The sequence below is a fragment of the Lucilia sericata genome, unplaced genomic scaffold (assembly GCF_015586225.1).
Source record: "Lucilia sericata isolate MDLA Ls3-8-SP2 unplaced genomic scaffold, ASM1558622v1 Contig000784F_arrow, whole genome shotgun sequence".
NCBI lineage: Eukaryota > Metazoa > Arthropoda > Insecta > Diptera > Calliphoridae > Lucilia > Lucilia sericata.
In genome coordinates this window covers 111,354-123,262 of record NW_023994778.1, presented here as the reverse complement: position 1 = coordinate 123,262, position 11,909 = coordinate 111,354, and the positions used below count along the sequence as shown (strand labels likewise).

The 11,909-nt window shown below is 32.8% G+C and overlaps 1 protein-coding gene across 1 annotated transcript; it reads left to right on the top strand.

Moving 5' to 3' along the window:
- Nucleotides 1-940: 940 nt before the first annotated feature.
- On the top strand, nucleotides 941-8,491 carry LOC119608065 (signal transducer and activator of transcription C). Its single transcript, XM_037962325.1, has 4 exons — nucleotides 941-1,328; nucleotides 7,054-7,284; nucleotides 7,340-7,598; nucleotides 7,729-8,491. The coding sequence occupies exons 1-4, from the start codon at nucleotides 1,308-1,310 to the stop codon at nucleotides 8,307-8,309; spliced, it is 1,092 nt and encodes a 363-aa protein (XP_037818253.1). The 5' UTR covers nucleotides 941-1,307; the 3' UTR covers nucleotides 8,310-8,491.
- Nucleotides 8,492-11,909: the final 3,418 nt, after the last annotated feature.

Here is an 11,909-nt window from a genome sequence, read left to right as displayed (position 1 = left end):
ATCAAATAGTACTAACCTTAGTGCAAATTTCGTCAAAATCGATTTTTTGAGTTGAGACACTTGATATCAATTCCCAATATGTATACAAGTACTTACTGTATATTTGGCTACTTTTGTTCCCTGACTCAAGGATATGAATCTGGACTGATCGTCTAGCTATTTATTTCAAATACTTAATTCTGAACCAAATTCTATTAAATCGGAAAACCAAAATCCAAGTGATGTCAGATTAAACATGAATTTTCTGAAAAGCTCTTTTCTTTTTTAGACCTACCCCTAGTAGGTTCGTGTTGGAGACCTATATAAACTTAAAATTTAAAAAAATCGTTTCGGCTGTGTGTATTTGACTTAAATTTAATATGAAATAACAGAAACACTCTTTACGATCTCTTGAATACATATTTGAAATTTTGTCCTATTCGGAGCAGTTGTTATTGAATTTAAGTTTATTCGTGTAATTATAAATCCACCTTCCTATATTAACTTGAAAAATCAAAGCAGAGGAAAAATACAAAGTAAACAAAAATTCTAAACAGAAATGATGCTGAACTTGTGAAGCATCCGAACAGAACCGGAAGTATGCAAAACTTTATTGATTTTGTTCTAATACGAAATGATGTTTTGACAGATTACAACGCGCATGTGGCACTTTTAAACCGCTATATTTGTTTTTTTTCTTTATTTTCAACTTTTAATTTGTATTCGTTAGGTTGTGGCATTGTTAAGCAGTAAAAACACATACACACACACCCTGCACTCATGCAGGGTAACTATAGTTACTTATGCTTTGTGCCTAAATGCATAATTATGCAAAAATTCTTTTTCTGTTTTAGTTTTTTTTTTTTGCGTATTTGCCACAAATGCGTTTTTGCAAATAGATTCATTTCATATAAATACACGTTCTTTTTGTACTTCAACAATTAGTTTAACTGGAGGATTTAACGCGAAATTAACTCAAACGCTATTTATTATATATACGTCTATAAAGTCTAAAACGAAATCATCATAGAAAAGTTTTTAAGCCATCACGTCAGAGACAGGCTTCGCGTTAGTCGAGCGTGAAATAAGTACATGATTGTTGGCGAGTTTGTCAAATATTCACGTTACTAATTTAGTTTTTATTTCAAACGACAGCCGGCATTAACAATCGCACCAATAATAAGTGAAAAATACTATATACAATATAAGTATCAGTAGTTTGAAAGTAAACGGAAATTTTCTTTACGCAATTTATCAGTGAATTTATTTGAGAAGCGTTTAATTCAATTTGATTACATTGTAGTTATATATTATCCCACGCTAATCTAATGGATAAAATAAAATATCGGGTAAATTTTAAAGTGAATGTTTAAATTTTAATAATTAAAATTTAGTTATTTAATACATAAATATAAGAGGACTAAAAGGATGGTAGCTGATATTTAATATTCCTTAGAAGAAGTACTCTTTTTATAAATAACAATTCGATAAGTATCACGAAGATATTAAAAAACACAAAAGATTTTACAAAGAATTCATTGAAATTATTTTCAAAATTCCGTTTTGATTGGCATAAGAAAAACAAATTATCTAAAAGACCCTTATATGGGAGTAAGGGTTAAAAATAGGCCGATCTTCAAAAAAGTGGGAGGAGCAATGTATTTTTATAAAAAAAATAGTTATATTGAATTTCATCTTGGTTATAAGTAAATTTTGGACTTTGAAGATATTTTTTAAAGGTGTGTTTTTATGGAGGCTATGGTTAAATAAGGACCGATCATACCAAAATCGGCATGGCCATTTATATAAAACTTAGTTGTGCTTAGTTTTTTGAAGAAATAGTAGTATATTTAACTTAGTTATGAACTAAATATTCAAAATCAGAAGGCCTGGTTGAATGGGTGCTAGGTGAAATAATGTAGTTTGAAGTTGAAGTTTTATAAAAATATCTTGAAATTTTAGAATGCGCACTAAGTTTACATGGACAACAAGCCAGACGGAAGGACATGTTTTAATCGACTCAGAAAGAGATTCTGAGTCGATCAGTATACTTTAAGGTTTACATGGATAACAAAGCCAGACAGACGGTATGCTTTAATCGACTCGGAAAGTGATACTGAGTCGATCGGTATACTTTAAGGTGGGTGTATTTTTGTGTGTTTTAAACATGAGCACAAACGCATAATACTCTTCCCACTATAGTGGTGTATAGCACAAAGAGCTAGAGAGCTAGCTTTTTTAAATCTTTTATCGAATCTCATTTTCTCATCTCATTCGGGAATGATTTGATTACCCAAAATTTGTTGAAATCCTATTCACATCGTATTCATAAACGTCAAATAGCTTAGAAGAATTAGAAGAATTTTATTGTAAGCTCGACCCTACTTTAAGCCAACAACAAGTAAGAGTTCTATATTCAGTAGTGCCGAGTCTTACATACAAAAAGTACCAACTGAAGAAAAAAAGAGTACCAAAAAGTTAACTCTTATAAATTTCCATCCCATCAGGATTTCAGATATCATCTCAAAAATTTATCATTTTAATGACGAAAAAGTACCAGAATCAGTATGCTGTGTTTATACCCTACACCACTTCAGTAGGGAGGGTATATTGGGTTTGTGCTGATGTTTGTAACGCACAATAATATTGGTCCTATACCCACCCAGAATCATTTTCTGAGTCGATTTAGCTATGTCCGTCCGTCTGTCCGTCCGTCCATGTAAACCTTGAAATCAAACTACAGGTCGCATTTTGAAGGTAATTCAATGATCTTCTATTGTCACAGGGACGAAGGCTATTGAAAATGGTTAAGATCGTTCCATTATTTCACCTAGCCCCCATACAACTGAACCCCCCAATAGGGCTTGTAAACCTTGTAATCAAACTACAAGTCGCAATTTTGGAGATAATTCAATGAAATTTGGCACATGATCTTTTATAGTACCGTAGACGAAGCCTATTGAAAATGGTTAACATCGATCCATTATTTCACCTAGCCCCCATACAACTGAACCCCCGAATAGGGCTTTTAAACTTTGTAATCAAACTACAGGTCGCAATTTTGGAGATAATTCAATGAAATTTGGCACATGATACAACTGAATCCGCCGAATAGGGCTTTTAAGTTCATAATTATGTTTAATATACTCATATCTCGAAAAAAGCTGCAAAAACCAAGTTCTATACAAGATTTGATGACCCTCACGAATTCCATAATAATAGGTCCTCATATGACCCTAGCCCCTATGAAAAGCCCCCATCAAAATTTCACTTAAATGTCCACAATTTTATTCAACAATAAACGGCTTAAATATGTATGTATATCTGAGGCAAGGTACAATTCAATTTAAATGCTTTATTATGGCAAATAAATCACATTATATTTTTGTAACAGGTGTAGGGTATTATATGGTCGGCCTCGCCCGACTATAATTTCTTACTTGTTTTAATTTTGCGTTTATTAGGTTCATATTATAAAAGATTAAAACAGTACCAGTTTATGAACGAAAAGTATCAAAAAGTCCTTTTTATAGCTTCTCATTTACATCGGGATCTACATGCTCAACTTCGTGTTTCAATGCTCAATGTAATTCAAAAATTCCAAAAGTCCTTTTTTATAGGTTTCCATTTAATCACGGCTTTGCTCCATTTTGTTTTTATAAACAAGCAAACTAAGCACAAGAACAGCATTTACTATATGAATTTTTAAGGAGATTTCAGAGGTTGTCGCAAAATTTTGCTTATATCTCCGTTATTTACGGTCCAATTTTTGTAATTTTTATATAAAACTTCTAGAAAGCATGTCTGTGTTAAGTGTTGAAGATTAGTGTCCCAAAGGTACCTGGGGTCTTCAGAGAATTAATTTTAACAAACATACAGACGGACTGACACACATAAACCAATACAGACAGATGGACAAATAATATCCTATGACAATCTTCTTAGAAGGTGCCTTGAATAACTTAACTGATTTTGCAATTCAGGAAGCTCTCACTAAAAATATATCAGCAACTGGTAGTTACAATGCTGAAATCTAAAAGAGTTACGGCAAGGCTTGGTAACAGCGTTAAGTCCAAGTAAGTAGAATGTGGCCCACCACAGGGCATAAAATATCCCTTACTTCGGCTTAATGTTGTTAACACGATTTTTATTGCTCGGGACAATATGAGGATAAAAGTGGTTGCTTACGCCGACGATGTTGAGATGCTGGTACCAGGAATATTTCCAGGCATAAGTAGTTTTATTTTGTCTAATGAAATGGTGCTACTTAACAAATGGGGCACTAACAGCGGCCTTGGAGTAAATCTCAGCAAGACAGAACTGGTACTCTTCATAATAAAGACCAAAATTCTAAGCAGTAAAATAATTGCGAAATTCCCTTATTAAACAATGCTAAATAGTTACAAATTATCCTAGACTCTAAATTGTCATGGAAAGTCAATATTCCACACAGAGTCAGAAAATTAATAGTCGCCTACTACACCTGTCGTAAGATGTTCGGTAGAAAATGAGGACTTTCCCAATATAGTTAAATGGATGTACACAGCTATCGTTTGTCCTATGAATCTCTTGTATGCTGGAAAAAGAAATTTATTGCTGGACAACTACACGCAGTTCAGAGACCAGCATGCATTGGAATAACAGTTGCTCTAAGAACTAGTCCTTCACAAGCTCTTAACACAATATAGTACATTCTATCTATAGATCATGTGAGACTTAACTCATGTTGGATGTTGGAAATCAAGAACGTATGAACGTATTCTAAATCTACTGCCCCTAATCTGAAGCCTGCCGACTACTTTAATTCACACAAGGACTGTGTGCGTTTTCAAAGTCGGAGTTCCTTATAGGAATGAGTGGTGTACGGTAATCTACCGACCGAATATATTACCAGGATTTATACAGATGGTTCAAAACTTAACTGTGGTGTTGTTTGGGATAAGTTTGTCCTCGCATCTTTCCAACAGGCTGAAATATTTGCAATAATGTCAGCCTGTAGAACACTATATATTCTTAATATACGGCCAATATAGAATGTTTTTCGACATCCAAGCGGCACTTCTTTCATTAAACTGTCATTACCCTTATATGGATCCCTTCGCATAGGCACCACTGAGCTAGCCGGAAAATATCTGCTTTGGATGTCTTCAACGTCTTTTCAGTAGCAACTCTGTTGGGTTCTATCCAGAGTATTATCCTCAGGTTCTTTCTTCAAAAACCCGAAAATAGATAGATTCTGGTCACATATAGAGGGCAAAGTCTATGTCGCCTTATTAGCTTATCATCCGGAATAGACGGGATATACATACATATGTTTCTAGGCTACTGACAGTAATAATTCGACATTGGGTGCTAGGTAGATACGCAGGTCCATGATAAAAATAAAGAAGGTAGTGTCAATCAAAAATTTTAATTTTTAATAAGGTTTTTTGAAGTTTCCTTTTTTATTAAAACTGAATAAAGCGTTGCCATATTTTAAAAAATTATGCTAAGTTCCTAGGAATTTTTAGTGAAGAATTTGTAATTTATTATTAGATTTATTCTATTATTAATTTTTGCGACGTACTGATAACGAAAACACACTGATTTAAATAAGACATTTTTCAATTTATTTTTATTACAATAATGAGTTTATTATATTCATATATGGACTGTAGTTTTGACTATAGTCCAACCTATAGACTAGAATAAACCCTAAACTATAGACTTGACTATTGACTAAACTACGGCTATAATTTTCTGCTATAAACGTATAATGAAATCACACTTTTCTATATATGACTATCCATTTGTTCCAATTATTCAACTAGATGCCAATGTAGTTCTGGCAAAATTTGAGGTTCGTAACACTAAAAGCTTTCAGGTCCATCAAAGTTTGTCTTAAATATATATATTGATACAAAAGTAGACTATAGTTTCGTCTATAGTCTGGACTATAGTTTATTCTATAGGCTGGTCAAGTTTATAATTTGGACTATATTTTAGTCTAAGTCTGCACTATAGCATAGTCCGGACTAAAGTTTTGTCTGTAGTCTGGACAATAGTCTTGTCTGTATTCAGGAATATAGTCTGTACTAAAGGCTGAATTTTAGTCTATTCTGTGTTTTGAATAGTCTAGTTTGCGTGGAAATTCAATCCGTTAGTCGACCAGACAGAAGAAGGTAATGCTGGAAACATTTGCACTTTGACAAGTTTCGTTTTAACAATGTGGATATTGCATTGTTTTTTATATAAAGCAAACTCATCACCAGCTCTTTTAGCAAATCTTCTTGCAAGTTTTCAATATATTTTCCTGTTTAAATTGTTTAAATAATTAGTTTCTGTTTAATATTAAATATGTTATTAATCTTACCATTGAATTCAATTTAAATGCAAATATTTTGTTAAATTTATTCAATTTTGTTTAATTTTTATACAAACTTCAAAGAAAACTGGAGTTTTTCAAATTAATATGGTAAAACGATTTCTATGAAAACTTCATAATCCTTAAGCATGTCAGATGTAGAATTTAAAAAAATAAAGAGAGATTGACACTACCTTCTATTTTTCTATTATGCGCAGGTCTTTCATCCTCTCTGCGAATGCCTTGATCTAACTGCCGAGAAAAAGAGATTCTTTGACAACTACTTTATATCCAACCTTGGTGAGCTATCAGGGCCAAAACTTAATGACCTCCTGAAATTTCTCACTGCTAGAGGCTAGATCTAATACTACAAAATACTACATCTGCCGAGTGAAGTAATCCTGTCTAAATTAGTTTTGCCCGACATTAAATGCTTTATTCATAATCAAATATTTATTTTATAAAAAATTTCTAAAACATAATTTGTATGAAAATTTTACTGATATTTTGGCAGTGACAAACAAATTAATATGGCTTAATTTTATTCGAACTTTAGTTTCTTAAAAATACCTTATTGGAAATTAAAAACTTCATAGTTGAACACATTGTCATACATGTTTCAATTACATATAAGGTCAAAAATTCAGAAGTTTTATTGTAAACAAGAAAACAATTTTATATATTTTTGAACAAAAAAAATGTTTTTTCAATTGTTGTTTTTTTTTCTTTAGCTCATAGCCGGCTTTTTGTTGACATTCACACTGTTGCTGAAAACATGTCACTGTCAACAAAACACACTCTTCAATCAATCACCATTCCAACGACAATCGCCGTTTCAACGTCAACAACTGCGCCAACGTCAGCAATTACAACAGCAACAACCGCAACAACTCTTTCCCAATACACTAAACACACTAAATCCACTCAATACACTTCAACCCATTTCACCGATATTACCACAAGTAAGTGGAGATTATATTTTTTCGTAACATTATTTTATTTTTTATTATTTTATAGAACATTTACAATCGTAATTATAATCAACTGAATCCTCAAAATTTTGTACCAATTACGGCATATCAGAATGAATTGAACTATGATGGCAGTTTCTCTTATGGCTATTCTGCTGGTGATGGTACAACGGCACAGGCCCAGGGTTATGTTAAGAATTTGGGCTTAGGGGAAGCAGTTGAGGCGCAAGTTGTTCAAGGTTCATATTCCTATACATCACCGGAAGGTACACCTATAACGGTACGCTATATAGCTGATGAAAATGGTGAGTTACGATTATCGGTTATCAAGCAGTACAGAGAAAAAGGTTTAGATTGACTACAGCCAAAATACATACATAGACAATAATTTGTTAAATTTGTTTTTAAAACATAAATTAACATTCTACATTATAGGTTTTCGTGCCGAAGGAGCTCACATACCAACACCACCACCCATCCCGGATGCTATTGCCAAATCCCTTCAGTACACCGCCAGTTTACAGAATCCTTATCAACAGGACTATAGTCCAAATATAAATCCCTATCAAACACCCTTTCGACAGTATCCCAATAACTTAAGACCAGGCCAAGGGCAGCTTACGCCACTTCAACTACAGCAACAACAACGTTTCCTACAGCAACAACAGAATTCTGGTCAATATACACCCGATAATCAATTCGGGTTCTCTCCACAGTCCTCCCTGACAGGGAGTACACCATTTGGACAGGGAAGCCCAAATCAATTCGGCAATAATTTGCAATCGCAAGGAAATTTCCTGCCACAACAGCAAAATCTCACACAACAACAGCAACAAAATCGTCAGCATCAATTGAATAATCAGCAGCATCAACAAAATGATCAGCAGCAACAACAGCAATTGGCCACACAGGAGCTTCGGGCACGACCCAATCAATTGGTAAATACCTTTGGCTACAATCCCTATCGTCGATATAAGAAATCAGCGGCAAAATCTTTGATTCCGGAGGAGCATTAATACCATACGTTGGATAACCTGTCACCCTACTGTTCATATTTTTCTCTATAAGATTCATAAAAATAAGAAGAATGTTTTAACCAACAACTTCTTGCAAAAAAAATATAAATATTTTAATTTTACAATATTTGTTTTATAAAATATAAGAAATTAAATTGAATGCATGAAATACATGTACTGAAAATCCCAAGTAAAATGTTGCATATCTTAAGGCGTTGGTATAAAAGTTTATTAAACTTAAATACAGAGTAACTTGGAAAAAAGACACAGAATACTATATAGAATCAGAAATCGACAATTTTCGTTCAAATACTATTTTGTAATTAAACGATTAAGTTTGTAAGGGTCACGAGAAATTAAGCGAGTAGAGTCAGAAGGAACTAAGCTATTGTTTTCCTCTTTAATTCAGTCAATAATGATAATATTTTGGTCCCAAAATAGGTAAAGAGTTCCAAGAAATTTAAATAACGCATTCTTTTGACATTCTTAAGGGCCCTTCAGACGATCACACTTTACGTACGTAAAGTCTAATGAAAAAGTAAAATGAAATTCCATCCGTATGACAAAAAAGAGAATAAATGTCGTATGATTTATATATTTTGTGTTTACACGATTGGTATAAAACAATAAAAAAGTAAGATGGTAACAGCTGTTTCACTTTTTTTGTATGTGTTTACATAAAAATACATCCCTGATCTAATGCGACTTGCTTGTTTTTTGAATCATTTCAAAAAATGAAAAGAGCCATACGACTGTCAAATTTTCCATCCGTATTTTCTCTCAATGTGTGATGGTTTCGTTACATATTGCGTTTAGACGATCCCATCCGTTCTCTTCTACACAAAATTTTGACAGATCATATTACTTGTGTGCTCGTGTGAAGTGGGCTTTAGTAATAATAGAGACTTATATCTCAACACTTTTGCGTAGTGGGACTTGCCTGTATCGACTGCCCTGCAAACGTTTTACAAAAGCTACAATGCTATGTTCGGTTATGCCGAATCTTAAACACCCTTCACCTATAAACTAGCCAATCCTTAATTATCTTATATACTGCTAGTTATACCCAGTGTTCTTCGCTACCCTAATCGTAATGGAATACAAAATATCATAATTGTAAATGTATATATATATCTGCAATATCAAAAAATCCCTTTTTAGAGAACTCTATAAGTTTGATTTTATGATTCTAGTCTCAATATTACAGAAAATTAAAAAAACAATTGAAGAATGATTAAGTAGCAGAGAGTGCCTTTTTATAGATTTTCATTAAATCAAAATACCTCGCATACAGATTTTTATACAATCCGGAAGCTGCGTGTCCAATTTTAGATTCAATATTATAGAAAATTCGAAAAGTATTAGTAAAATAACAAAAAAGTACCTGTAAGTATCCTTTTTAAATTTTCATTCAATTAGGATACTGCGTGTTTAAATTTATGTTTATTTATTCAATATTTTAGAAAAACCAGAAAGTACCAGTAGAAGTATGAAAAAGTACCGAAAGACCTATTTTATTTAATTTCATGCTACGAAGTTCAATATTATAGAAAATTCATAAAGTACCAGTTAAAGAACAAAAAAGTACCAGAAAATACTCCAGTTTGAATTTTCCTTCACTCAAGTCCCTGATTGCTTAGTTTTATATTTCTAGCTTCATTATAATAGAAAACTCAAAAAGTACCATTTGAAGAACGAAAAATTACCAAAGGGCTCCCTTTTTTAGATTCTCATTAACTCCGGGCTCCACATGCTTAATTTCATGTTTCAATATTATAAAAAAACACAAAATAGAAAATTCGAAAAGTATTAGTAAAATAACAAAAAAGTACCTGAAAGTATCCTTTTTAAATTTTCATTCAATTAGGATACTGCGTGTTTAAATTATGTTTAAAAGTACCTTTTGAAGAACGATAAAGTACCAAAAAGTAATCTTTTATATGTTCTCACATACTCCGAGCTCTTCGTGCTTAATTTCATGTTTCTAGGTTCAATATTATAGACAATTCAAAAAGTTTCTTTTGAAGAACGAAAAAATACCAAAAAGTCCTCTTTTACAGGTTCTCACTTAATCCGGGCTTAACATGCTTAATTTTATGTTTCTAGGTTCAATATTATAGACAATTCAAAAAGTACCTTTTGAAGAACGAAAAAGTACCAAAAAGTCCCCTTTTATAGGGCTCTACATGCTTAATTTCATGTTTCTAGGTTTAATTTTAAAGAAAACTTAAAAAAGTACCTGTGTAGAACGTGAAAGTACCGAAAAGTCTCTTTATTATTAATTTTATGTTTCGATTTCGATATCATAGAAAACTCAAAAGGTACCAGTTGGAGATTGAAAAAGTACCAAAAAATATCCCTTGGTACCGGGGTTCCAAATAACACCCCATAGCATATTTAGTGTTTCTAAATCTAAAAATTTTAAACATTCGAATTTCCAAAAATTCCGTCTAAGTGGATTTATTTGGTGGGAGACCAACCTCCTATCCAAATTTCAGCTCTTTAGCTTCAACCGTTTAGGCTGTGCGATGATGAATCAGTCAGTCAGTAACGTTAGAATTTTATATATATAGATTAGAGATAAACAATTAATTGGTACCTTTTTTTGCCCATTATAACTTTTAGGGAGTTGACTGAAGAAAACCGTATTTTGGTACTTTTGTTTGGCATTGCATATAGACCAAGGAAATTAGACGAAAAATTACCAAACTTGGGAATTTTAGAAAGCTTAAAGATGACACAAGGTCTCAAGTAAGGGGATAAAGGTCACCATTAATCACATGTACGCTAAAGGTTGCAAAAATTAGTTTTATACAAATATCTCGCGACGATTTCTGTAACTTCAGTTGACGTTTAAATATCTTACATTTCAGTTGAACTGAATTTATATGGGTGGTAGAGCCAATTATGGACCGATCCTTATAAACTGAGGAGCATTTCTATATGAGAGAATGGTCAGTTATGTACCGATCCTCATAAAATTTCACATTGAGCCGATTCTCATAAAGAAATTGTTTATGTCAAATTTCATCGCTATACATTTTCTGAAGAGGGCCTTATGTGGGGGCTAGGTGAAATCGTGGACCAACATTACCCAATTTTAGTACCAAACAATCTAGAACAACTAAAAATATTGTTTCGTTTGGTATCTATCCTGTTTTAAATCTATATGAGGGTAGGGTCAATTATGGACCGATTCTCATAAAATTCGGTAGATAGATTTATGCTCGTAAGAAACTTACTTTTGTCGAATTTGAGCGCTAGATTCGTATTTTTAAGCCAGTAAGAGGCGTTAAAGTAATTTTTTGGAGGGGACCATATATGAGGGGTAGGGTCAATTATAGACCGATCTTCATAAAATTTGGTAGAGAGAATTTAGCTCATATAAAACTTATTTATGTCAAATTTCATCGCTATACTCTCATCTTTAAAACAGTTATGACTGTTAAAGCTGTTTTCGGGGGACCACTTGTATGGGGACTATGCGAAAACATGGAACGATATTGCCCATTCTATCAAACAAACCTTACCTATAAGAAATATTTGTGGGAAATTTTAACTCGCTAGCTCTTTCCGTTCAGATAGAGTGCTTTCAGCAGA